General features: G+C 37.0%; 2 protein-coding genes, 2 long non-coding RNA genes and 1 pseudogene across 4 annotated transcripts; 4 read left to right on the top strand and 1 right to left on the bottom strand.

The window, feature by feature from the left end:
• Positions 1-242: 242 nt before the first annotated feature.
• On the top strand, positions 243-1,203 carry LOC140851061 (uncharacterized). Its single transcript, XR_012133846.1, has 2 exons — positions 243-796; positions 985-1,203. It is a non-coding gene; the product is annotated as an uncharacterized lncRNA (long non-coding RNA).
• A 2,219-nt stretch (positions 1,204-3,422) lies between these two features.
• On the top strand, positions 3,423-4,897 carry LOC140851052 (uncharacterized). Its single transcript, XR_012133843.1, has 3 exons — positions 3,423-4,070; positions 4,257-4,331; positions 4,642-4,897. It is a non-coding gene; the product is annotated as an uncharacterized lncRNA (long non-coding RNA).
• A 48-nt stretch (positions 4,898-4,945) lies between these two features.
• On the top strand, positions 4,946-6,734 carry LOC140851070 (uncharacterized). The gene is made up of 3 exons (XM_073242503.1): positions 4,946-5,006; positions 5,631-5,965; positions 6,480-6,734. The coding sequence occupies exons 2-3, from the start codon at positions 5,671-5,673 to the stop codon at positions 6,542-6,544; spliced, it is 360 nt and encodes a 119-aa protein (XP_073098604.1). The 5' UTR covers positions 4,946-5,006; positions 5,631-5,670; the 3' UTR covers positions 6,545-6,734.
• A 14,639-nt stretch (positions 6,735-21,373) lies between these two features.
• Positions 21,374-24,139, top strand: LOC140851069 (uncharacterized). The gene is made up of 6 exons (XM_073242502.1): positions 21,374-21,537; positions 21,717-21,791; positions 22,102-22,275; positions 22,362-22,468; positions 23,094-23,428; positions 23,943-24,139. Exons 1-6 carry the CDS (start codon positions 21,445-21,447, stop codon positions 24,029-24,031), a joined length of 873 nt encoding a protein of 290 aa, XP_073098603.1. The 5' UTR covers positions 21,374-21,444; the 3' UTR covers positions 24,032-24,139.
• A 278-nt stretch (positions 24,140-24,417) lies between these two features.
• Positions 24,418-27,155, bottom strand: LOC140851068 (pentatricopeptide repeat-containing protein At4g21065-like; annotated as a pseudogene).
• Positions 27,156-27,670: the final 515 nt, after the last annotated feature.

Below are 27,670 nucleotides of genomic sequence, written 5' to 3' on the forward strand. Positions count from 1 at the left end.
TTGCAGGCTTGGGCCTAACTATGTATGCTGGTTTAGCTTATAGTGATGTGTGGAAGGAGTTCTACCGATACTTCAGAGAAAGCATGTAAGTATCATGACATACTATTGGAAATTTCAATTAGGCGTACTCCCATGTGAAATCTCAATTTTTTTTCATTCTTTAACTTGCTCGACCAGCATTTTAACCTAGTAAAGACACTGTCAGTTTTTTAACTAGTCAGCGGCTCCTGTTCAGCTGTTCTACAGAACTGCATCAAATACTTCACAAAAACTTTTGAAGCTGGGAACTTCTTTCCGTGAAGTCAACATCAGAGTCCATTGACCTCATGTAAAAACTCTGGCATTTACCTATAACATTTTCTTCATTGCAGATCCATATTACATGCATTGATTTTGCGCTATGCTCAGCCTTCTCACCTTTTTGGGTCTATAATGATACGACTGCAAGGAGATGGTAAACTGAACACTCTGCACCCATGCTTCTTTTCATAATATGCTCAGAAACCTAAATGTTTTAAAATAAAGGGAAAAATAGAATGGCTTTCTCATCAAAGAACTCACTTGTTCCCCCTGTTGCAGGACCAGTCAAAGTTCTTGGCTTTTGCCAGTGGCACTTATTCCAATTCTGGGGCCATCCTTGTATCTTCTCTTGCGGCCACCTTTTTCAGCACTCCCTGTGAGCACCCCCTCAGTCATAATTGAGAAAGAGTGATCTGGATCCAATTTCCAGCATTTGTTTTATGCATAAGCAATAGAGTGAACCAAGTATAGCTATAATTGGAGACTGGAAGAGAAGGTAATCCATCGTTCTAACAAAATTGTCATCATAATATCCCAACCTCTGCTCAAAAGCCGATTTGAAGCAACCCCAACAAAATAAGGATTAATGATGTAAACTTATTATGTTTCACGAGTTTTTTTATATTCATAAATGAAAAGAAGCTAGAAGTGATGATGAGCTCGCCGGACTTGGTTGACAATTAGGACTGTTGCTTGCGACTCTCTCGGCTCAAATGATATCACTGAAATCCACCATTCTATTGCAGTGCGGTGCTCTCACAAAGCTCAATGCTCTAATGCGGAAACAAATATATCAGACCCGATGGCATTCAGGGATGAATGTAGACCCGTCGGGCAGGGATAATCATTTTGAGATCTAATAATGGCTTCTTGCGACATTACTTTTGGAAAACTTTTGAACTATTCTTGTGTTATTAAGCACGGCATACAATATATTACAACTGCATGATTTTTGTCTGGTTTATATTTTAGAGTAACAAACTCTGGTTTATAAGTTGTAGGTGCATACGCCAGTTTTCAGTTCAAGGTAGAATCATGGGGCATCATTTGGAAGTTGTTTAGTTTTGAGTTAAATATTTCCACTGGCACTATTTCTGTTAAAAAAAAAAGAAAAAAAGACAAATGATAGTCGCATTTGTGGTTTTTTTATTATTATTTTTTAAGGGAGGTGTGAGAACATGATTCTTCTCTCTTTTTTTTTCTTTTGTGACTACAAGGAGTAGTAGAGCCATTGACAGTGCAGCATAGCAGTTATAGAACAACAAAATATAGTTTCCTGCTGCCATACAAACAAAATTGCAATAGTTGACAACATGGTTGAAAATGAATCGGATATGGATTGGATACCAACATATCCATATCTATATTTGTTTTGTCTAATGAATACAAATATGGATACGAAAATTATTTGGATATAAAAATTTATATTCATATTTATTTTAAATATATATGGATACAATTCTAATATTGAAAGTATAGATATAGTTATAGATGTTACTTCGATAATAAACTTTATAATTACAAAATCAAAGATATTATTAAATAAATGTTAAATCAAATTAATAACATATTTATATAGTTATATATTTTTTAAAAAAATTAATAATTATTATGTAAAATTATATAGGATTGTATGTAAAATTATATAGGATTGTATCTAAATTCGGATATTCAGATATGGATTGGATAGTTGTTTATCTATATTCATATTATTTTTTTTTTTTTGACGGATATGTATACAGATAAGGATAGTAGTTGGATATTCAAATTTTTATCTATATCTGCATTAATTTGGATATGAAAATAAATCTGAATGAATAATATCCAAATCATTTTCACCTTTAGTTGATAGAGTGATGCTGTGATGATAATTACAACAGTAGGAAGCAACTAGAAAAGATGAACAAGGTAATCCAAAGTAGTGGAGCAAGCAATGAAGACATCCCTATAATTGCAGAATCCATCCAGGCATGGCATAAGAAGATGCTCCAAAGGTATAGTTACAATAGTATAGGATGATGACAGCCGCAGAATCCCTTCAGGCATGGTATAAGAAATTGACAATAGAAGAACATGATTCTTTGGTATACTGTATGGACAACTTAATACTAAACTCATAGCTCTTTCTTCTGGAATGCGTTGCATGTTCCGGATGTACCTTTCTGTATACTATTTTTACTCATTGTCTTTTCCAGGGCTGGCTGGGAGAGAGAAGTAATTCTCGATTGACGTAAATCTGATAATTGCAGGGGAAAAAAAGGGGAAAAAAAGGAATAAGATAGGAGGAGCTAGATTTGAACTAAGTCATTTGCCATGGCCTGTTAGCGAGCTTTTATTCGGCTTGAAGTAAAGAGACATCGAAACCCACTCTTTTAGCACATCCACATCTCCAGACAAGCAATACGGGCAGAAATTGCAAAGGAACAGAATCTTTTGACGATTTTAAAATTTGTAATAACATTAGTTCCCTATAAAATGAAACTTAACCACAGGAATTACACTTAAACAGAACAAGAAAACTAACCGAGCAGGTCTATGGACCAACCAACTGGTAGACGTTGTAAACATCCTGAATGCGTGTCCAACAAGACATCGAGAGGTTTATATCTTGGTGAATTACAACCTGAAAACATCTGCCCATTCAGCAAACTACAAAGATCGTTAGGTCTAGCTTGTTTCACCCCATTATTCAAATGATTTGATTCACTTTAGACATTTTTCTTAAAAAAATTGTTTCAATTACATCATTATACATGCATAGAAAGCTTCAACATAGACTGACAACTCTCTATGAAGCCAGAACATTCTAAATATTTTTTTCGAGCAAATGTAAGTATATATTTTTTTGAAACATGAAAAATTGATATTGGCTTGATTTGGGTGTTCACCAGCGGCCATGTTCCATCTGGTGATCCATGGAAGAGTTACAGGGTACTCGGCCAAGGGCTCCTCAAGGGAGCACAGCCGCAATGGTGATTGAAAAAACAGGGGAAGTAGACGGAGGTGTGATTTGTGGACATGGGGAAGAGACAGCAAAGGAGAAGAAGACCGGGCTTTACCTTGACTCCGGCGGTGCTCTCCAACGTCGATTTCCGGTTATCACAATAGATGAAACCGGCAAGGTCGAGAGGGAAGAAGAGAAAGAAAGAGGCAGAAAACAGGGTCGGTGGTCGTGATAGAATCTTGAAGGGAACGGGATGGCCTTGTAAAGGCGGAGGCGAGCCTCGCAGGAGATGGAGTCTTCTTATTCTTCTTCCTCAATGGGTGGGACGTGGTGTATGGCAGGTCGGTACGTTGCTGCTTTGTAAAGGAAATAAATCGTACGTTGTTGGTTTGTGAAGCAAGATATGGAATTTATGTTGGGACCAAGCTTTATCTCATCTTTTAAGATAATGCACGTATGTCATGATGCTAATCAAAAATTCAATAACGTAATCGTGTATTTTTTTTAATGGGGCAATAAAAAGTTATACATTACCAAATTCGATATGTGTTTCCTATTTAGATATTATTGTTTCCTATATTTTTTATATTTAGCACCATCTTCCTCTATTTATATAAGCCCTCTATCCACTTATCCCTTCCCTGGTCGCTTCCAACTTCGGGCGCCATCTCTGGCTCTTATTCTCTTGCTCTTTCTCCCTCCCTCTCTTACTCAAAGGGCGGCGGTGGTGATCATGTCGGAGATTCAGATAGGGGACTTCTTGGATGAGGACTACCGACCGCTCCGTAAGAGACCGAAGAAGAATAATGCTCCTTTGCAGCATCCGGTACAACACTTTTTTCACTTTTTTTTTTTTATATCAAATAATCAGAATTCTTGGTTGAGAGAAACTTATTGAGATCTTGAATTATGTTATTGACTTATTTGCGTTTTTTTTTTTTCTCTCTCTATTCACAATATCTTTTTAAAACATCTAACATAACTTTATCTGTTCGATTTGCCTGACACGAAGCCTTCTCAAGCTACCAGAAAGATGAAACCTTCAAAGTTTCATGCGCCTACCCATTTGAGAATCGGAGCTTGGGAGGTAGGAGAATTTGATTCTAAAGCTTGACGTATTGAATATTCAATGGAATCAATGCAATAAAATTGCTATTGAACTTTACTTTGCCTGAATTATAGCTTTTTTTCACCAGAGGTCTGTACTTGATTATGTAGAGTAAAATACTAATCATTCTTGATTGCTACTGGTTAGAGCATAGTCAAGAATACAAACTCAAGATTTTTCTAATTGCCCTCAGTAGAAAATCTTATGTGCTTTGTTTGCTTACAAGTAGTTCTTTATCAAGGTGGATAAAGATTTGTCTGGTGGCTAATTGACGTACCCTTGTAAACAGCATGTATCAAGACATGAAGGTGATCTAGAGGCTAAGTGCTATTTTGCGAGACAAAAACTTATTTGGGAGTTTCTTGAAAGTGGCCTGAAGAGCAAGATTGAAATTCCATGGTCACATATTAAGGGTCTAAAGGTAACATACCCTGAAACAGGGGATGGAACCCTGGATATAGAGGTAATCTTATATGAGCATCAAGAGATGTTTTCTAATGGCATAATGTATCAGTTCTCTTAACAAAGCTTTCTGCTTGTTTTGTTCAGATAGCTAGCCACCTCTTTTTTACAAAGAGACCGATCCTCAGCCGAGAAAGCATACCAATGGCGACCTACAACAGATTTTACTGGCTTCCAGGCGAGTATACACAGGTGAAATTTATCATCCTAAGCTGGTTAATGCTATCAAGCATCAACAGTCTGATTTGCATGTAAAGCTAATGATCTATTCGGTAATTGATAATTTTAAATATATAGTGTTTATTAATATGTTTGTGCATGTATTGGTGCATTGAAAACGTAGCTGGTGCCTTATTAACAAAACCAACCATTTATGTTTCAACTTTACTATTAGAGGGGCATGCAAGTAAAGAAAGCAGTGTTGGTCTTGACTTTTCATAGACGCATGAGTACAAAATGATAGAATTGCAAGCAACCACTGAAATATGCACTAGTTTGTTCTTTGTTAAGCAGAAATTTTGTTTCATATATCATGTTTTCCTTTTATAAAAAGAGTGAGTGAATACAAAACAAACTTGCTTTGTACTCATGTAATTCTTCAGTAGATAATCAGATCAACTTGATATCGGGAGCCATTTATCTCACCCTCTCACCCGAATTTCTTCAATAATATCTCCACCCACTTCAGGAACATCTACAAGTTTGGTTGGTGGTAATTTGATTGATATTTTCACTTCCAATGTTGTGGTGTACTTCCATAGGAGGTGAATAGCCTAATGTTTTGTCTAACACTTATCAACTTCTTGCTTGAACTAGGCACTTTCTGGAGTGCGAACAAGACTCGTTAAGGGAGAATATGGACAAGATTTTCCAATGCAGTCCACGTTTATATTTTCTAAGTCAACAACCAGAAGATGAATCCAAATCTCCATACTCTGAACCTCAATACTCTGTTTTTGCTGATCAACTTCCAGGTAAAGATCATGCTTTTGATAGTATGAAGGATGGTAATGGATCCACCTTCTCAGAATTCTGTGTTTCTAGTTCGCATTTGTGTGATACCTCATCAATATCCATGAAGAGCATGGTACCGGTTTCTGTTGCGAGTGTACCAGATCCTGTCTCACAGGAAATTCCTTCAGCCAGCACAGGTAAGACTATACCAGCTCTTGGCATATATGACGCTGAAATTTTATAAATTATCTGAACAACCATGTTTTCTTCAATCTTTTAAAAAAGAAAACTCTGAGTGCTTTTTCTTTCTGTTGTTCATTCATCTTGAATGACTCGCGACAATTGACTGGTCAGGTCTGAGCATCTTAGAATACATGCTTTCTGCATTCTCATAATAATTCAAGCTTAATTCTCCGATGAGTGGTGATGTTCTTGGGTCAGAATTTATAATAGTGTCACCGATACAGATGTTTATTAAGATGTCAAAAATCAATTACTTTAAATGGGGCATTCTAGTTGATTTGAGAAACTTGATGAAGGATGCTAACACGTTTATCTGTAATCTAGCTCATAGGGAGCTCCCTTGAATCACCAAGCTCCATATTGTTGTGGCAGTTTTTTCTTGTGTACTGGGTTTGCTTGCAGTATTTTTCATCAGCATGTTGTTTCTTATTTCTTGAATATTTTACAAAACATCGGTTGTTGCTTCAGGAATGGAATCCCAAGCATGGAGCAGTGCCAGTGCCGCTGAGGAGTCGGAGGAACCTAATTGGTAGGATCAGTCGATTTGGCCAACCGCAGAGAATAAGTAATTAAATTAAATTGTTCATTGGATGACATCCTCCTCCTTGTAAGATGGCATTCTGTGGCCCAGATCATTGTGATAAATATTTCACCATGAACTGACGGAAAAATCAAATCAAACAATGCATTCTATATAATTGATTAAAAAATTTGAAAGCTTCATGATGCTGGTTGACAACTGTGCAACATTCATAGGTGGCTATCTTTATAGTTGTTGCGTAATTGTTAAATGAGGTTCATGAACAATGTAATTATACTACATTTTCGTCCGATAGATTTCTTTTTCTTTTTTTTTTTTTGTTCAGAATAACCACATTTATACTACCAAGCTCCGATACCAACAGGATCACCCATGGATTGTGAATTGCGGAAATAACTGAACTTCAGATCCACATAACAATTATGCCATTGCTTTCTTCTTAATCAAAATTGATGCCATCGTAGACCGTGATAATCCATCACCACCATATAGAATCAGAAAGAAAGAAGATACACGAAAAATGATCCCTGCAAATCAAGGGAAATTAATCAAACAACCAACAAGCAGCAAAGGAAGAAAAACACGACCCACAAGTGAACGATTGGTTATGGAGCAGAAGGTTAATTGATTATTCTAATAATTCTGGCTCTGGTTATCAGTGTCATTAGCTCTGATGATATTTTAGGGGAAATCGTGAGTTACATCTGGTGCAACAGGACAACAATTGCAATGAAAATGAGTGCATGGTGCTGATTAGGAAAAATGGGGTATATTGCTTTTGCTATGTCATTGGTTACATGCACTGAGAGTTTTTTCATAAACAAAAAAGAAATGTACATTGTCTGTGGCAAGATATCGTGCTTGTTATATTGACTTACAGAAGCCATGCTACATCCCTCAAAAGTGAGCCATCCACATGGGCATAGAGAGGTGGGCCACAAAATTTCAGAAATTCGGACCGGACTTCTGAAACAAGAAAAGAAAAAAGACTCGAAAATTCAAAGGTTGCATCAGAATGTAATCATTTTCCACACAGTTACGCATAACCAGTTAAAAAAAGACCAGTTTATTTGAATGTATTGCATAGTATCAGCAGAACCTCTTGAGAATGTATAACAACACATACTTTACTGCATAGAATTCTACAAGAGAAGATAAAATGATGAAACCATAAATAAATTCCAAGGATGTAAGAAAGAATAGAAAAAAGAAGATGCAAAATTGATTATTTCTGAAAATAAGCAAAAAAAAAAAAAAGCACTTGGGCATTGGAAACCCGGTGAAGAAACTCTTGTGGCAGTTGTCAAGAGTTTCTATGGTCAACTGACCCAAAAACATTGGTGCTGTAGTCCAATAAGCAGTCATGTGTTCCCCCGTAGAATTTGATGCCAAGAATCCGAAATCCTTCCTTTCCTGTTACACCCCATATCTATATCAGAAAACAACTAGTATTCATCACAAATTTCGGAAGATATATATATATATATATAAAGAAAAAGGAACAAGTGAAACAGACTGAGAGCTCACTTTCAACGTTACTTGTTCATTCTCGACAAGAATTTCCTTGGTAAAATATTCAATACTCATTTTAGCTTTAAATTGTTGTGTGAACTTCTCGTATACCTATATTGAAAGGTGAATAATTCAGAATGGAAATAACACTGCAACCACGTACATTAAACCCAGCATCATTTGAACATTCATATCATGAACATGTAACATTAACAAAAAGAGAGAGGAAACGTTACCTTTCTTAAGCCCATGCTTTCCAGAAAGGTTCAGGCTGTTGATCAGAAAAATCACTGTATTTCTATTTAGTAAAGTCTTGATCTGGATAATCCATGAGATAAATTTGAAAGGTTGAAATACAATGTGGATGAAGCAATCTCAGTTGACAGTTAACCTGAGACCATCCTAGAACATCCAGGGTCAAAAGGATGAATTATGTGGTAGCCATGAGTATGGATTTTGAAATATTTTTTTGTGATAATTCGATCTATCTAGACATTGAGAATCATTGCTAGATGGTATCTCGATTAGTGCAGGAATTGGTTCCTGTGCTACTGGCTTAGTGTTTGATCCTATGGAGTCGCGCACACAAATCAAACAAAGTAGGAAGAAATTGACCTATGTATATATGTCCAATCTGAAAGTACTTGACTTGACTGAACATATAAGCTAACTTGATTGAAAATTGAGTTATGGATAAAATGAGATTAAAGAGTTGACTATGTCTAACTAGCACTACACATGGGGTTCAGATTCAATTCCGGAGATGAATAATTTCTATCTATGATCCATGGAATATATGAAAGTTTGGATTTAAGTACTAATTAATTTTAAATTAGTTTTAAATTAATTAAATAAGTCTAAAATTCAAGTTAGACTTGGTACAAAAGTCCTAAAGAATTTAGGATTGACAGTCTTTCGAAATTATTTTGAACTGACTTCGAATCGGACCTATTTTGGATGAGATATGAGTATTCCTACTTGCACTAGGAATACCCACTCATGAAGCATGATCAAAAATTGATTTGGTGCTTATTTGGGGCATCCCAAGTGGGTGTGGGAGTAGGTGCAAAGTGGATGTCATAAGTGATGACAATTATATCTCATGTAGGTGTCCTTCTTTCATGAGTATTGGACCAATTCAAATCAAATTTGAATAAAAAGTCCTCTCATTGGGTCATGAGAATCATCTATAAATAGAGAGAGTCTCTACCTATAGATGAGAGAAGAGAATAGAATAGCAAACAAATCAAATTGAAAGAAGAGAAAAAGAGAGAGAGACAGGCGTGTGAAGAGAGAGGTCATTCATCTTCTACATCTCTCCCTTTGTTGCCACCTCCTCTCCTTGGGCATGGATCCTTCTTGAGCATCCTACCTGCTGGTGTGAGGTATCACATCATCACATCTAATCCCTCGATTGATTGTGTATGCGAAGTCAATTATATTGGAGTTCATCCTGCTTTTCGATGGCATCTGATGTGCATGCGAAGTAGAGGGTCTGCATATCCAGGCCTCTACGAAGGTTTATATCAGATAATTTAAGATTTGATCCCTGATTCTACTGTGATTCAGATAAGAATTCGATCCTTAAACAAGTAGAATATTAGAAAAAAATTTTAGATGCAACCTGGGCATTCTGGAGGAAAACTGTTCCTTTCCCTTCAACTGGTATCAGAGCAGGCCTAAAATATATATATGTAAAATAGAATTTTTTATGATTATTTACATGAGATATAATTAAAATTTTTTGTGTGACATTAAATCTCATTTAAATCTATTTATATAAAATTTTTGATCTGATTTTGATTGAATTAGAGGTGCCTAATCAATGGTTGATTGAGATTTTTATAAATCTATTATAACAGAATTCTGTTGTTACTGAATTTTTGATGAAAAAAATATGAATTAAAAACCTATTTTAAATCTATTTTAATAAAATTTTAATTTTATTATTTTTTTTATGAAGTGAGAATTATTTTAGTTTTAAATTGGATCTGTTTCGATGGATATTTAGATCTGAATCTTATCATAATTCAGCACTGTGAGAAAATAGATTTTATCAAAAATTAATTTTTTATGCATTCATATTTGCATCTAATTATTTTTTTATTCTATATCAAATCTAAAATTGATATTTTATAATTAGTATAAGATAAATTTTAGATTTAATATGATATATATGATACATCAAATCTAATTGGATTAGATAAAAAATATAATTGATGAGATCAAGGATATGTTTATGACATAAAATAGTTTTGTCAATAATTGTATGTTGATGTAATTATATATGAAATTAAATTTCAGATCTTAATAGCCGAGTACTCGGATTGATGAGATCACCAGACCGTCCCTCTTGAAATTTTTTACTTACCTGAAGTTTTTGCAACGAATTGCATATATTAATAAGACTTTCGGTATCCAATACCCAGATAGTAGTATTACAAACAGAGAAATTGCAAGATGTTATCATATAAATACCTTGTAAAGCAATCACTTGCCTCTTTCTCTTATTCTAAGGCATGTTTGGGTCAAATGGGACAGTGGGAGGATAATTGAACTTAAGAAGTTCAAGATCTATAAACTATCCTATCTTAACCTGTGGAGTATCCATAAGTTAATCCTCAACCAGATGTGCCCAGTGATGAGGCACGACCATGATACACACTTCTTCACTGAAGGTCAATCCGAATGCGTAATATACCACTCAAATATGGGTTTGTCATTGAGAATGACTATACCTATATATTATTATGAATAATGTTTCCTTGACCTATTCGAAAAATGTTACTAGTAGAGACTCTGACAATTGGCCTAAAATCTTGACATCCGAAATCGACTCCCTGTACATCAACTAAGTGTGGACTATGGTTGAAGCACCTATGGGTATGACCCAACAGGATGCTATCAGGGATGTAATTCTGAATTTTTTGATTTTGCCACACACCATCTAGAGAAGATGTCTCTGGTGGAAGGGTAAATGCATTTATGAATTTTGCTTGGAATTGAGGAGATGGCACCTCTATTTTTAATGAGATAGTCAACATGTTTGACTTCATCAAATATAGATAAACCATGTATGTATGCAAGAAGATAGATGGGAGTCCCATTAACTTCTTGGTTATGTATGTAGGTGACAAATAGCTTATTGGGAAGGTAGTCCCGATATTACACTCGATCAATACTTATCACAAAAGTTTTCATGAAAAAAAAAGACTTGGGTTAAGCATCCAATTTCTTGGCATCTATAGGGATAGATGTAAATGGATGATTAGGCTTGTCCCAATCTAGGTACATATATTTAATATTGAAAGGGTTCAACATGAATTGGTGTAAAAGTGTTTACTTACCCATACATTCAATGTACCAAGCCTGATGTGAATTATGCCTTGTGTATAATCATAGATTTCAGGCTGATCCATGATAGGATCTTATGAAAACTGTGAAAAGCATTCTCAAAGTACATGAGAAACACTAGAGGAGCAGTGAATTGAAAGAGTTTCAAACAAGAAACTGTGTTTGACTCAGTTAATTACTGTTAGTAAAGATTGCTTAGAAAAGTTGCCTGATGAAGGGTTCATCATTAAGTTGGGTGTCATCTCATCAAGTACCCACACACATCCTAGGCACTTTTACCTCATTTATGATTTGATCATAAAGTGAGTTAATATTAAGAACAGTATAATAGGACCAGTTCACTAAAGCTTACACAGCAGCAGTGCGATCGTCACCCTGATTGCATGGACATCAGGTATAGGGGCGATTGGCTTTAGTGCAAGTTGGAGATTGAAAGAATTGTGCCTTACAAGTCAATCGCATGGGGATGCGATGAAACTTTTCTTTATTATCTTTCTGCTCATTTGCATGACATTAGTTATTTTACTTATTTGAGATATTATGTTTTATCATTTACTTTATCATTTTTATATGATTATGATAAACCCCTTAGATTAGGGTAATGATTTTAGAGCCATGATGAGATCATGTCAGTGAGACCTAAAATTTTGATAGCCCTAATCTAAAATATTTTCAATCGTTGGATCATTGAGTCGGAGATCAATGACTCCGATAAGACTGGTACATTCTATGTATGCTTGATGGAGAGGGTGGTTAATCTCACAACCATTTGTATGGTGATACTAATACAAGAATGTAGGTGCTCATTAAAGAATGAGTTCACTGAACTGATCTGTAAAAGAATATTTGATGGAGCCTTACAGCATGTCAACAGATGGTTCTTCAGTGGGAGTAGTGCATGTGATCTTTTGACCTGAGATCACCATGGTACTTTGTGTGCATGGATCCTTACTTTGGTTTATTCCCAACCACACCACTTTGAGATGTATGTAGGATATTCTGAGTATGGTGAAGTATGCATGGAGATTGTGAGTGGTCAATAAAAAATCGATTACTCCTTATAGGAGGAGAGAACATCTTATGTGATCTCATAGGATGGTGACTCTGAGAGTCTCTGGTCAGAGCAGGGATGAACAGTAGAAATATTTTTTACTGATTCATCAATCGAGTCATCATCATTAGATCGAGATATATATGGTTAGATATTTGGGTCTGACATATTTTCATACCCGTAGCCTTTTCGGGATGTTGTATGATCGAAGGATTGAATTACACGGTAACTCACCACGGAAGGATAATTTTGATACTTTTATCAAATTTTAAATCTTTTGGATAGTCATGACACATTGCTAGATATCAATCTTGACTTATAGATTTGATAGAATTAAAAGAGTTTAATTCTAAAATCAATTAGAAAAAATCTTAGTTGATTGGGACTCTCGAGCTGACCTAATCCAATCAGATTAAGATTTCATCGAGAGTTTGGATCCACTGATGGCTAGATTTGAAACCCAATGGATCACATACAATAAGAATTTAGTCTTGATCTAATTAATTTAAATTTATTATAAATTCAATGGGTTAATTAAATTGCTAGCACATGAATTAACCCAAGTGACCAATTGAGTTCAGTGCAAAGGTGTTTGTGCTAACCTAGTCTTGTTGTCTTGACCTAATGTGATTAGGTTTGAACCATCTAAATTTATTAGTTAGTTTTATCTGATTTTGTGGAAGTGTTCCACATAGAATCAACCTCCTCCACATCAAACTACACGCATATTAAGTGTTGGCGTCATATTTATTTTGGTAATTAAGAAGGAGAGTCCTTTTTTCTTACTCCTCTTAAAATCATTACATATTCCACACATTCTATTAATTTTGTGCACCATTAGATGGTGCTTGGGATGTGGGAGGTGGAAAAGGAGAGGGAGTCCTTCTCTTGGAAGGAACTCCATGCCAAAAATAAGTTGGGATGCCCCATTTATGGCATTGAATTGAAGAGTCCATTTCAACATGGACTCTTATTTCTTTCCATTAATTTCTACGTGTTTGTTAATTCCATGTAACATCAAATATCTCTTGGGATTATGGGTGCAGAAGAAGAAGGAGAGTCCTTCTTTTGGAAGGAGTTTAATCACCACATTTTAATGGGACACCACATTTTTTGATTGATGTAGAAGAGTCCTTAATTTTATGGACTCTTGAATTCTCCATGCCATTCCTCTTATCCCACGCACCATATGATGGCGTTACATTTTTTCTTGATAGAGGAAGAGTCCTTCTACCAGTAAATCACCTTTTATTTCACACCAACCCATTGTGTTCCATGTTAAAAATTGATTGGGGCGTGTAAGGAATAAGGGATGCCAAGAGTTGGCATCCCATGGGATACCCCCTTATTCCCTATAAAAAGGGGGTGCTATTCCTTATTTTGTACGTCCCTTTTTGGCTGGGTTTAGGTGTGAGAATGAGAGGATAAGACAAGAAAAATGTCTGAAAAAAATGTCAGAAAAGAGAGAGAGAAAATGGAAAGAAAGGGAGAAAGAAAAAAAAAGTATGAGATACTTATCCTAAAATCAAATTGTTCATGTGTTGAACATAAAATCTGATTAGAGTGTGATTTGATACTTTAGAAAAAGATTTTTAAAGTGATCTTTATAGAGGTCATTAAGACATACAAGCATTGGTGCATCCTGTTCTTGCGAAGGACAATCGACAACGCACTTACGAAGAAGGCTATAGCACCATGACGAGTTGGAAAGAGCCCTGATCAGTCCTGTGTGGATCACCGTTGGAGGATTTCTGCTTTGGAGTCTCATAAAGATCTCAAAATCACCTGTTTGTGGTCTTCATGGTGGTATATGACTTCTGGTCTTCTCCTCATATGCTTGATTTTGTGGTTTGATTGTAATCATCAAGGGGTTCCTAGGATTTTTGAGTTCTAGTGATTAAGTTTAATTGTTAAATATTATTTTCATTTGTTGAATGCATGTTAAAGATTTTGAAATATATATTCCACTGCATCACCGAAACCCATCAGAGGAATGATGCTGCTCAAGTCCAAGACTCGGTATAATTTTTCAATCGCATCTCGATCGTCCTCGTACTCGATGCAATATAAAGCAAATCCGCCTTCGAAGATTTCTTTTTTGAATTCTTTCGAATTTTTGAAGTTCTCGATGGCTTGGTTCAGGGCTTCCCTCGCTGACTCTACTTTAGCTCTTGCGGAGGCCAACTCAGCATTGGCCAATGTCAACCTTTCCAGAGTGGCTCGATACCTTCCGCACTCCATTTCAAGTTCATCAATGCATCCATCCCTCTCATCAGAGCCGATGGATGGAGTGCTTCTTGCTCATGATCCGAGACTCGAGGGATGAGATGTTCTGGCGAGCCGACTCAAGTTCGGCCCTAGAAGACTGTAGATCTACCTTCATTCGGGAGATCTGCTCTTAAAGGTTTTTCTCCTGTTCAGTTGTCGCCTGGAGTTGTTCGAGGGCTGCATTCTTTTCGACAATGACGGCCGCCACCTTATCCATCCACGATCAATGAAAGTCAACAATCTTTCGATAGTCGCTCTCTAAATCGTGCATGTCATGCGCCCACTGAAAGCAGAAGATAAATCAAGTCAGATTAAAAAAAATATATATCAGAAAACTTACCCCGAGTATCATCGGGTAAAAGGAAAAAAATATTTCAGCGATAGTCTGGTTCTTCCTATTCTCCCGATCAGTTGGGAGAAGAGCAACTTCGATGAGCCACTTGGTCAATGCCGGATTGGCCAAGGCTGACTCACTCTTAGAGATTCGAATGTCGAAAAGAGTTGGAAGGCCTGCAAATGATCCATCATTGGCTGAAGTTGCTGGCACCTTCCCCCGATCTCCGATCGACAGCCCGTGCTTGAGAATGTTGGGAAGTCGGAGCTCGACTGCACTCGAGAACGTTCTGCTGGATGAACGGCTAACATAAATGCAGACTGCTTGGATTCGACTGTGACTCTCTCCCTAATCCGAACCTCTGCTGATGGAGCCACTGATGGTACTCTTGCAGCTCTATCCTCTCCTGCCGTCCTATCTTCAACAGACGGTGCCTCAAAAAGTATTGTCAAGGATGACACTGCCAAGACTGGATCAAGAATCGTCTCTAATGGAATGTCAGATTCTCTCACCAGTATCGATGGAGTAGTGACCCGACCTTTCTTCGACGGTCAGGAGGGTCCAGCTTCAACTGTTGCCTTCTTCTTGACAACATACGAGCGATTATCAGCAGCCGACACTCATGCTCTTGGCTGCATAGCTGCAATCAAAATAAAGAGATCAGTATAAAGTTCAAAAATAGATAAAAAAAATAAAGTAACCGACTATGTTATACCTAAAGAAATGATCGAACTAGGCCCGACATCGTAGAGAGCTTGTTCGGTCATCAGCTCTCATTGCGATGGAACTGCCATGTCTTTCAGTCAGAGAAAATCTTTCCGATCATTGGCCTCCACCCGATTGTTCTCATTGGGGTCAGTCTTTAGATCACTCCAGCATGAAGGAAAGCTCTAGAGAGAAGAAGAAGAGACAAAGAAAAAATAGTTTTTCCATCCATGAGTGGACGATGGAAGATCGATGATAAAAAAAAGGCCTTTCCTCGGGTAGAAAAACCACCAACCCTTGACCTTCAGATGAGGACAAAGGACAAAGAAAGATCAAAAAAGAAAAGGATGAGAAACAATTGGTATAAGCTGACACAACAAAGCAAAGCTGATGATCAGTTGAGCAAGACAGAGGCCATAATAATCAAAAAAATTTTGGACGAACCCCGAAATCGAGAATCGAAGACCAGTACGAAGGTCCTTGGCATAAATTACAACCGAATCCAGAAGAAGAGAATTCATTCGACCGTCCGAACCAGGAGCAAAAAGTTGATACTACTTCGGAATACGATACTATTTCTAGAGCCATTCAACATTGGGCCCAGATAAAGAAGAAGCTTCCATTTTCAAAATTGAAGGAGAGTCATCGATCGGATTCTTCGACCGCTATCCCGAGAAGAGGAAGTTTTTCTACCAGTCATGGAAAATGGAGAACTAGAAAAAGAAAACCCTAAGAAGAAAAACCCTAGAAGAAGGAAAGAAAAACTCAACCTGAGATCAAAAGTGATGCAAGAAACAGAACTCGGATCTCCTAGTACTAGGGCAACCTTCTAGTAAAACCTTCTATACAACCAATGCAAAATCAAGTCTGGATGAAAGCGACTGTGTATATATAGGACTCCTCAACGATCCAGATGAAATCGATCAAATCTGGATCTCCTCAGATATCGACACGTGGCGACATCAAAATCGATCATTGGTCAGACGGTTCGATGCACCTGCTTCTAGATCGTGCCACCTCACCATTATCCACATGAATAGCTTAGAGCCAATGATGTTGGGACATGTGGCCAAGATTTACTAGTCAGAATCCAATCGTCTGGATCTGGGCATCGAATTATCTTCCCGAAATGACAGTCCAATGATGATTTCACAGCTATCGAAATAGGAAAATAGCTGAAGATCTCTCGTATTCCAAAAAATCATTAATACCAGTAGTCGAGTCGGGGCTCGAGGCAGCATGTGACAAATTTCTTCGTCCAACGTGACAGACTACGTAATAATATACACGCCAGACCATCTTGACTTGGGAGTGGAGGGCAACTGTTGGAACAAGTCAACCAACCTCTGACTCTGACTCTACATCGACCTTATGAACGTAATATTTCGAGTAACAATTAGTTGACCGACCGACAGTCACCTGTTATCAACCATCAATAGACAACTTGGATAATCTCCAAACGAAAACCATCGGCATATCAGAGTTACCGACTGATGCTCATTCGAAACTCCATGACTATCGACTTACTGCTATTACCGATGTATAGTCAGCTTACAAGCTGCCAGCGCAGATGACCAGAATATGATATAACGCTCATCTCACGATCACATAATGTCGGAATGTGTGGATTCCACATATTTAACCGTTATGAATGTTTATCGATTATATGTCACAGCCGTTAATGGACATAAACAGCCAATTAATTCCATAATTATGGCTTAATAAAAAGCAGAATCACACACTCGATGGTTACATCTGAATTATCTATAAAAAGAAGGTAAACGAACAGTATTGGTAAGATAATTCTGGGCTAACACTGCCATTTTAAATACTCTTTATCTGTTGTTCACCACTTTCTACTAACTTAAGCATTGGAGGGTCCCCGTCGGACATAATTCTGGTTAATGTGGACTTCATTTTGTAGGTGCTCTTCATCGATGACGGGCGCTACAGAAGATTGGCCATAACAATATGCACTAAATATATTTTTATAGATATACATGGAGTTACTGATTGACTCAGCTATAGCAAAATTATAATAATCAATATTCATCATTTAAGGGCATGGCCTTATTATGGTGATTCTTCCTTTTTACAAGTGCTAAAAAAAGATAGCTGGTTAGCTATCAAGGGTTCATCATGATACAGTGCAAAACCCAACTACGTCTAAAGAATTGAAGCTGCGACTGTCTTTATTCAGTTTTGTCCATCATTATTTTTCAATCAGCTGTTGAACCAGTGAAAGTGTTCAAACTGGTGATGAAGTTCAAGAAGCAAGATACCTGTCTGGCCATTCCTAGTGGTTTCATTCTTTGACGGTGCATATGCTCTTATTCCATACTTTGTTCTCTGGAAGCCACCTCCACCAGCTGTTGGAGAAGATGAAATCAGTAGATGGCCTTTAAATTTTCTTGATTCAAAGATAACTGCTGGGCTAAGAAACTCCGATGCACATAAGCACAATATGCATAGTAAAGTTGTATACAAATTTTTGTGTATATGAGTGATACTATAACTTCTTTACATCAAGCACATGCATAACTCATTGATTTTAACCATCATTGAATTACAATTTGAAAAGGTTGAAGTGACAAACAAAGAATCCCAATCATTCAATATAGTTTCTGTAAAGCGTTGCCTGAAAGCTTTTGGTATTTAGAGTTTTGGTCATTGATAGTTTGAAATAGTGGAAACATGCAAAATTTGTAGGTGAAACTCCAATCAAACTGATCGGATTGATGGTTTATATGCTGCCATATTTACCTGATTATTGTTTCCTCTTTCTGCTGGCTGAATAGTAACTCCATTGCAAACCAGCTTTTACTTGTTGCAGGCTTGGGCCTAACTATGTATGCTGGTTTAGCTAATAGTGATGTGTGGAAGGAGTTCTACCGATACTTCAGAGAAAGCAAGTATGTAAGTATCATGACATACTATTGGAAATTTCAATTAGGCGTACTCCCATGTGAAATCTCAATTTTTTTCATTCTTTAACTTGCTCGACCAGCATTTTAACCTAGTAAAGACACTGTCAGTTTTTTAACTAGTCAGCGGCTCCTGTTCAGCTGTTCTACAGAACTGCATCAAATACTTTACAAAAACTTTTTGAAGCTGAGAACTTCTTTCCGTGAAGTCAACATCAGAGTCTATTGACCTCATGTAAAAACTCTGGCATTTACCTATAACATTTTCTTCATTGCAGATCCATATTACATGCATTGATTTTGCGCTATGCTCAACCTTCTCACCTTTTTGGGTCTATAATGATATGACTGCAAGGAGATGGTAAACTGAACACTCTGCACCCATGCTTCTTTTCATAATATGCTCAGAAACCTAAATTTTTTAAAATAAAGGGAAAAATAGAATGGCTTTCTCATTAAAGAACTCACTTGTTCCCCTTGTTGCAGGACCAGTCAAAGTTCTTGGCTTTTGCCAGTGGCACTTATTCCAATTCTGGGGCCATCCTTGTATCTTCTCTTGCGGCCACCTCTTTCAGCACTCCCTGTGAGCACCCCCTCAGTCATAATTGAGAAAGAGTGATCTGGATCCAATTTCCAGCATTTGTTTTCTGCATAAGCAATAGAGTGAACCAAGTATAGCTATAATTGGAGACTGGAAGAGAAGGTAATCCATCGTTCTAACAAAATTGTCATCATAGTATCCCAACCTCTGCTCAAAAGCCGATTTGAAGCAACCCCAACAAAATAAGGATTAATGATGTAAACTTATTATGTTTCATGAGTTTTTTTATATTCATAAATGAAAAGAAGTTAGAAGTGATGATGAGCTCGCTGGACTTGGTTGACAATTAGAACTGTTGCTTGCGACTCTCTCGGCTCAAATGATATCACTGAAATCCACCATTCTATTGCAGTGCGGTGCTCTCACAAAGCACAATGCTCTAATGCGGAAACAAATATATGAGACCCGATGACATTCAGGAATGAATGTAGACCCGTCGGGCAGGGATAATCATTTTGAGATCTAATAATGGCTTCTTGCGACATTACTTTTGGAAAACTTTTGAACTATTCTTGTGTTATTAAGCACGTCATAAAATATATTACAACTGCATGATTTTTGTCTGGTTTATATTTTAGAGTAACAAACTCTGGTTCATAAGTTGTAGGAGCATGCGCTAATTTTCAGTTCAAGGTAGAATCATGGGGCATCATTTGGAAGTTGTGAAGTTTTGAGTTAAATATTTCCACTGGCATCATTTCTGTTCTAAAAAAAAAAATGAAAGATAGTAGCATCGGACGTTTGCGGTTTTTTTATTATTATTTTTTAAGGGAGGTGTGAGAACATAATTTTTCTCTCTTTTTTTTTTTTCTTTCGTGACTACAAGGAGTAGTAATGCCATTACAGTGGAGTATAGCAGAACAAAATATAGTTTCATACAAACCAATTTGCAATAGTTGACAGTAGGGTTGAAAGTGAATCGGATGTGGATTGGATACCAACATATCCATATTTATTTTGTCAAATGAATACAAATATGAATATGGATATTATTTGGATATAAAATTTATATTCATATTTATTTTAAATATATATAGATATAATTCGAATATTGAAAGTATAGATATAGTTATAGATGTTACTTCGATAATAAACTTTATAATTATAAAATCAAAGATATTACTAAATAAATAATAAATCAAGTTAATAATATATTTATATAGTTATATATTTTTTAAAAAAATTAATAATTATTATGTAAAATTATATAGGATTGCATATAAATTCGGATATTTAGATATGGATCGGATAGTTGTTTATCCATATTCTTTTTTTTTTTTTCTGACGGATATGTATATAGATATCGATAGTAGTTAGATATTCAAATTTTTAATCATATCTGGATTGATTTGGATATGAAAATGGATTCGAAGGAATAATATCCAAATCATTTTCACCTTTAGTTGATAGAGTGATGCTGTGATGGTAATTACAACAGTAGGAAGCAACCAGAAAAGATGAACAAGATAATCCAAAGTAGACGGAGGTGTGATTTAAGGACATGGGGAAGAGACAGCAAAGGAGAAGGCGGGGCTTTACCTTGGCTCCGGCGGTGCTCTCCAACGTCGATTTCCAGTGATCACAATAGATGAAACCGGCAAGGTCAAGAGGGAAGAAGAGAAAGAAAGAGGTCGGTGGTCGTGAAAGAATCTTGGAGGGAACGGGATGGCGGAGGCGAGCCTCGCAGGAGATGGGAGTCTTCTTCTTCTTCCTCCTCCTCAATGGGTGGGACGTGGTGTATGGCAGGTCGGTACGTTGCTGCTTTGTAAAGGAAGTAAATCGTACGTTGTTGTTGTTGGTTTGTAAAGCAAGATATGGAATTTATGTTGGGACCAAGCTGTACCTCATCTTTTAAGATAATGCACGTACGTCATGATGCTAATCAAAAATCCAATAACGTAATCGTGTATTTTTTTTAATGGGGCAATAAAAAGTTATACATTATCAAATTCGATATGTGTTTCCTATTTAGATATTATTATTTCCTATATTTTTTATATTTAGCACCATCTTCCTCTGTTTATGTAAGCCCTCTATCCGCTTATCCCTTCCCTCGTCGCTTCCAACTTCGGGCGCCATCTCTGGCTCTTGCTCTCTTGCTCTTTCTCCCTCTCTCTCCTACTCAAAGGGCGGCGGTGGTATCATGTCGGAGATTCAGATAGAGGACTTCTTGGAGGAGGACTACAGACCGCTCCGTAAGAGACCGAAGAAGAATAATGCTCCTTTGAAGCATCCGGTATAACACTTTTTCCACTTTTTTTTATATCAAATAATCAGAATTCTTGGTTGAGAGATACTTATTGAGATCTTGAATTATGTTATTGAATTACTTGCATTTTTTTTTTCTATCTTTATTCACAACATCTTTTTAAAACATCTAACATAACTTTCTCTATTCGATTGTCTGACACGAAGCCTTCTCAAGCTACCAGAAAGATGAAACCTTCAAAGTTTCATGCGCCTACCCGTTTGAGAATCGGAGCTTGGGAGGTAGGAGAATTTGATTCTAAAGCTTGACGTATTGAATATTCAATGGAATCAATGCAATAAAATTGCTATTGAACTTTACTTTGCCTGAATTATAGCTTTTTTTCACCAGAGGTCTGTACTTGATTATGTAGAGTAAAATACTAATCATTCTTGATTGCTACTGGTTAGAGCATAGTCAAGAATACAAACTCAAGATTTTTCTAATTGCCCTCAGTAGAAAATCTTATGTGCTTTGTTTGCTTACAAGTAGTTCTTTATCAAGGTGGATAAAGATTTGTCTGGTGGCTAATTGACGTACCCTTGTAAACAGCATGTATCAAGACATGAAAGTGATCTAGAGGCTAAGTGTTACTTTGCAAAACAAAAACTTATTTGGGAGTTTCTTGAAGGTGGCCTGAAGAGCAAGATTGAAATTCCATGGTCACATATTAAGGGTCTAAAGGTAACATACCCTGAAACAGGGGATGGAACCCTGGATATAGAGGTAATCTTATATGAGCATCAAGAGATGTTTTCTAATGGCATAATGTATCAGTTCTCTTAACAAAGCTTTCTGCTTGTTTTGTTCAGATAGCTAGGCCACCTCTTTTTTACAAAGAGACCGATCCTCAGCCGAGAAAGCATACCAGATGGCGACCTACTACAGATTTTACTGGCTTCCAGGCGAGTATACACAGGTGAAATCTTATCATCCTAAGCTGGTTAATGCTATGAAGCATCAACAGTCTGATTTGCATGTAAAGCTAATGATCTATTCGGTAATTGATAATTTTAAATATATAGTGTTTATTAATATGTTTGTGCATGTATTGGTGCATTGAAAACGTAGCTGGTGCCTTATTAACAAAACCAACCATTTATGTTTCAACTTTACTTTTAGAGGGGCATGCAAGTAAAGAAACCAGTGTTGGTCTTGACTTTTCATAGACGCATGAGTACAAAATGATAGAATTGCAAGCAACCACTGAAATATGCACTAGTTTGTTCTTTGTTAAGCAGAAATTTTGTTTCATATATCATGTTTTCCTTTTATAAAAAGAGTGAGTGAATACAAAACAAACTTGCTTTGTACTCATGTAATTCTTCAGTAGATAATCAGATCAACTTGATATCGGGAGCCATTTATCTCACCCTCTCACCCGAATTTCTTCAATAATATCTCCACCCACTTCAGGAACATCTACAAGTTTGATTGGTGGTAATTTGATTGATATTTTCACTTCCAACGTTGTGGTGTACTTCCATAGGAGGTGAATAGCCTAATGTTTTGTCTAACACTTATCAACTTCTTGCTTGAACTAGGCACTTTCTGGAGTGTGAACAAGACTCGTTAAGGGAGAATATGGACAAGATTTTCCAATGCAGTCCACGTTTATATTTTCTGAGTCAACAACCAGAAGATGAATCCAAATCTCCATACTCTGAACCTCAATACTCTGTTTTTGCTGATCAACTTCAAGGTAAAGATCATGCTTTCGATAGTATGAAGGATGGTAATGGATCCACCTTCTCAGAATTCTGTGTTTCTGGTTCGCATTTGTGTGATACCTCATCAATACCCATGAAGAGCATGGTACCGGTTTCTGTTGCGAGTGTACCAGATCCTGTCTCACAGGAAATTCCTTCAGCCAGCACAGGTAAGACTATACCAGCTCTTGGCATATATGATGCTGAAATTGTATAAATTATTTGAACAGCCATGTTTTCTTCAATCTTTTAAAAAAGAACACTCTGAATGCTTTTTCTTTCTGTTGTTCATTCATCTTGAATGACTCGCGACAATTGACTGGTCAGGTCTGAGCATCTTAGAATACATGCTTTCTGCATTCTCATAATAATTCAAGCTTAATTCTTGGATGAGTGGTGATGTTCTTGGGTCAGAATTTATAATAGTGTCACCGATACAGATGTCTGTTAAGATGTCAAAAATCAATTACTTTAAATGGGGCATTCTAGGTGATTTGAGAAACTTGATGAAAGATGCTAACACGTTTATCTGTAATCTAGTTCGTAGGGAGCTCCCTTGAATCACCAAGCTCCATATTGTTGTGGCAGTTTTTTCTTATGTACTGGGTTTGCTTGCAGTATTTTTCATCAGCATGTTGTTTCTTATTTCTTGTATAGTTTACAAAATATCGGTTGTTGCTTCAGGAATGGAATCCCAAGCATGGAGCAGTGCCGGTGCCGCAGAGTTGGAGGAATCTAATTGGTGGGATCAGTCGATTTGGCCAACAGAATAAGTAATTAAATTAAATTGTTCATTGGATGACATCCTCCTTGTAAGATGGCATTCTGTGGCCCAAATCATTGTGATAAATATTTCACCGTGAACTGACGGAAAAATCAAATCAAACAATGCATTCTATATAATTGATTAAAAAATTTGAAAGCTTCATGATGCTGGTTGACAACTGTGCAACATTCATAGGTGGCTATCTTTATAGTTGTTGCGTAATTGTTAAATGAGGTTCATGAACAATGTAATTATACTACATTGTCGTTCGATAGATTTCTTTTTCTTTTTTTTTTTTGTTCAGAATAACCACATTTATACTACCAAGCTCCGATACCAACAGGATCACCCATGAATTGTGAATTGCGGAAATAACTGAACTTCAGATCCACATAACAATTATGCTATTGCTTTCTTCTTAATCAAAATTGATGCCATCGTAGACCGTGATAATCCATCACCACCATATAGAATCAGAAAGAAAGAAGATACACGAAAAATGATCTCTGCAAATCAAGGGAAATTAATCAAACAACCAACAAGCAGCAAAGGAAGAAAAACACGACCCACAAGTGAACGATTTGTTATGGAGCAGAAGGTTAATTGATTATTCTAATAATTCTGGCTCTGGTTATCAGTGTCATTAGCTCTGATGATATTTTAGGGGAAATCGTGAGTTACATCTGGTGCAACAGGACAACAATTGCAATGAAAATGAGTGCATGGTGCTGATTAGGAAAAATGGGGTATATTGCTTTTGCTATGTCATTGGTTACATGCACTGAGAGTTTTTTCATAAACAAAAAAGAAATGTACGGCAAGATATCGTGCTTGTTATATTGACTTACAGAAGCCATGCTACATCCCTCAAAAGTGAGCCATCCACATGGGCATAGAGAGGTGGGCCACAAAATTTCAGAAATTCGGACCGGACTTCTAAAACAAGAAAAGAAAAAAGACTCGAAAATTCAAAGGTTGCATCAGAATGTAATCATTTTCCACACAGTTACGCATAACCAGTTAAAAAAAGACCAGTTTATTTGAATGTATTGCATAGTATCAGCAGAACCTCTTGAGAATGTATAACAACACATACTTTACTGCATAGAATTCTACAAGAGAAGATAAAATGATGAAACCATAAATAAATTCCAAGGATGTAAGAAAGAATAGAAAAAAGAAGATGCAAAATTGATTATTTCTGAAAATAAGCAAAAAAAAAAAAAAACACTTGGGCATTGGAAACCCGGTGAAGAAACTCTTGTGGCAATTGTCAAGAGTTTCTATGGTCAACTGACCCAAAAACATTGGTACCCCATATCTATATCAGAAAACAACTATTATTCATCACAAATTTCGAAAGATATATATATATGTAAAGAAAAAGGAACAAGTGAAACAGACTGAGAGCTCACTTTCAACATTACTTGTTCATCCTCGACAAGAATTTCCTTGGTAAAATATTCAACACTCATTTTAGCTTTAAATTGTTGTGTGAACTTCTCGTATACCTATATTGAAAGGTGAATAATTCAGAATGGAAATAACACTGCAACCACGTACATTAAACCCAGCATCATTTGAACATTCACATCATGAACATGTAACATTAACAAAAAGAGAGAGGAAACGTTACCTTTCTTAAGCCCATGCTTTCCAGAAAGGTTCAGACTGTTGATCAGAAGAATCTCATCATCTTGAGATAACTTATTTGACTCCAAGCATTTTGTCGAGAATGAGACAAACTTTATATACATCTTCTCTCCAACAGTATCCCCCACTGCAAAATGCACTTATCAGCGCATTGAACATATGCACATCTGGAACGAAGCCTCGTTCTGTCATTTCTTCAAGCAGTTGTAGTATCTCTTTCAGCTTCCCACCCTTAATCAACCAATTATTTGGACGAACAACCAGATCAGAGAAGAACCTTGTTTGAGGGATCCAAAAAGACAATCAATAGCTTCCAAAAATCTTCCTTCTCTGCAAAACTATCAATCATGATACTATAGGTGAACTTATTTGGAACAATATCTTCCAAAACCATGTTCACATAAAGCCGCTGGACTTCATCAAACTCTCCTGCCATGTAAAACCTATGAAGCAAAGTGTTATAAGCCACCACATCAGCACCAAATCCCCTACCGCTCATAATACAATTCGCTTTACGAAGCTTCCCAGCTCTGCAAAGGCTTCGAATCACGATGGTAAACGTGCAAGCATCCGGTCCAATTCCCTTCTTCACCATATCAGTCAAGAGCTTTAGAACACTGATCCATTCACCAAGCTCACAAAGCCTACTCATCAAAGTGTTGTAGAAGAAGACATCGACATCCCATTCCAATTCAGCATTCCTCTCCAGCAAGCTCTTGGCCTCCCAAACCATCGAGTCCCGACAAAGGCAATCAAAAAGGATGTTCAAAGTGATTGCATCTGGGCACAAGCCACTCTTCCGCATAACTTCGAACAGTTGGAATGCTTCGTCGACCTTGCCTGCTTTACAAAGCCCATTCATATAGATATTGTAGGTGATTGCATTTGGTTTCCAGCCCTTGGACGTATTCTCCCTCAAGATCCTCTCCACCTCCTCGAATTCGGCGGTTCTGCATAGGGCCTCCACCAAGATGCCGTAAGTCACCACGTCCGGTCGGCAGCCAAGGGCCTCCATAGTGCCCATCAACCTCTTGGCCTCTTCGATCCTTCCTGCCGAGCAATACCCATGAACGATACAAGTATAAGCTTCAACAGTCGGCATCAACCTTTCTTCGAGCATCTGATCCAAAACACCCCACGCTTCCTCAATCCTCCCGGCGCGGCAGGGGCCGGCGATCAGGGTCAAGTAGGTGACTCTGTCGGGGTGTCGGCCGGATCGAACCATGAACTGAATGATAAAATCAATAAGGGAGGGGCGTAAAGATCGCGACTTTACGAGGATTGTATAGGAGGAAGTGGCTGCGGCACCATCTCAAGTACGGAGATAGGACCGTCCCGCCATCATCGCAATATCTTGATCAGCATTTTAGGACATCTTCTACCCTAAATGTCGGAACTGGTTGGGACGGCAACAAATTTCATTGCAAAGAAAAACCGGAATGCCCCATCAGATTTTAAAACTTGACCTTTTGTTTGTCCTGACTTTACGTAACGGCGACATATGATTTTCTTTGATGTCTTTGGTATAACTTGAATCTAATGATATTTTTTTTTACTTAGTTGATACCACAATTTATCATATAGACTTGACCATTACTGCACAACATCAATATTTGAAAGCGCTGATTCTTGAATTTGATGTCAAAGAATCAAAGAAATATTTTATTAAGTGGAGGATGCACAAGCAATTTTCAGATCTCCACACTTAATTGAAATTGAACCTTTTCACCGTCCAATAACGAGTCAGAAGATCGTCATGACTATGGGCATTGCACTTCATGTTCAATGAACTTTGGATCCTTATGTCAGACCAAGGTCTTGGTGGTGTCAATGAAACATGAATGAGAAAATAAATTTTCACTTAATCTTCAGCGTATTCTTTATATTTCTTATTTGTATCTTCTAATTGGCACTAAAATGGTCTAGACTTTTGGTGCACACAAACTAAATATTAACCATGTAAAAACATATAAAACAATAAAGATCCTTGTGT

This window comes from Elaeis guineensis, chromosome 8, assembly GCF_000442705.2.
Source record: "Elaeis guineensis isolate ETL-2024a chromosome 8, EG11, whole genome shotgun sequence".
NCBI classification, from domain to species: domain Eukaryota; kingdom Viridiplantae; phylum Streptophyta; class Magnoliopsida; order Arecales; family Arecaceae; genus Elaeis; species Elaeis guineensis.

Coding starts and splice junctions, on each gene's coding strand:
- LOC140851070 (XM_073242503.1), top strand. CDS start 5,671: ATGGACAAGATTTTCCAATGCAGTCCACGTTTATATTTTCTAAGTCAA. Junction 5,966..6,479: donor AATTCCTTCAGCCAGCACAG/GTAAGACTATAC, acceptor TTGTTGCTTCAG/GAATGGAATCCCAAGCATGG.
- LOC140851069 (XM_073242502.1), top strand. CDS start 21,445: ATGTCGGAGATTCAGATAGAGGACTTCTTGGAGGAGGACTACAGACCG. Junction 21,538..21,716: donor ATGCTCCTTTGAAGCATCCG/GTATAACACTTT, acceptor TCTGACACGAAG/CCTTCTCAAGCTACCAGAAA. Junction 22,276..22,361: donor ATGGAACCCTGGATATAGAG/GTAATCTTATAT, acceptor TGTTTTGTTCAG/ATAGCTAGGCCACCTCTTTT.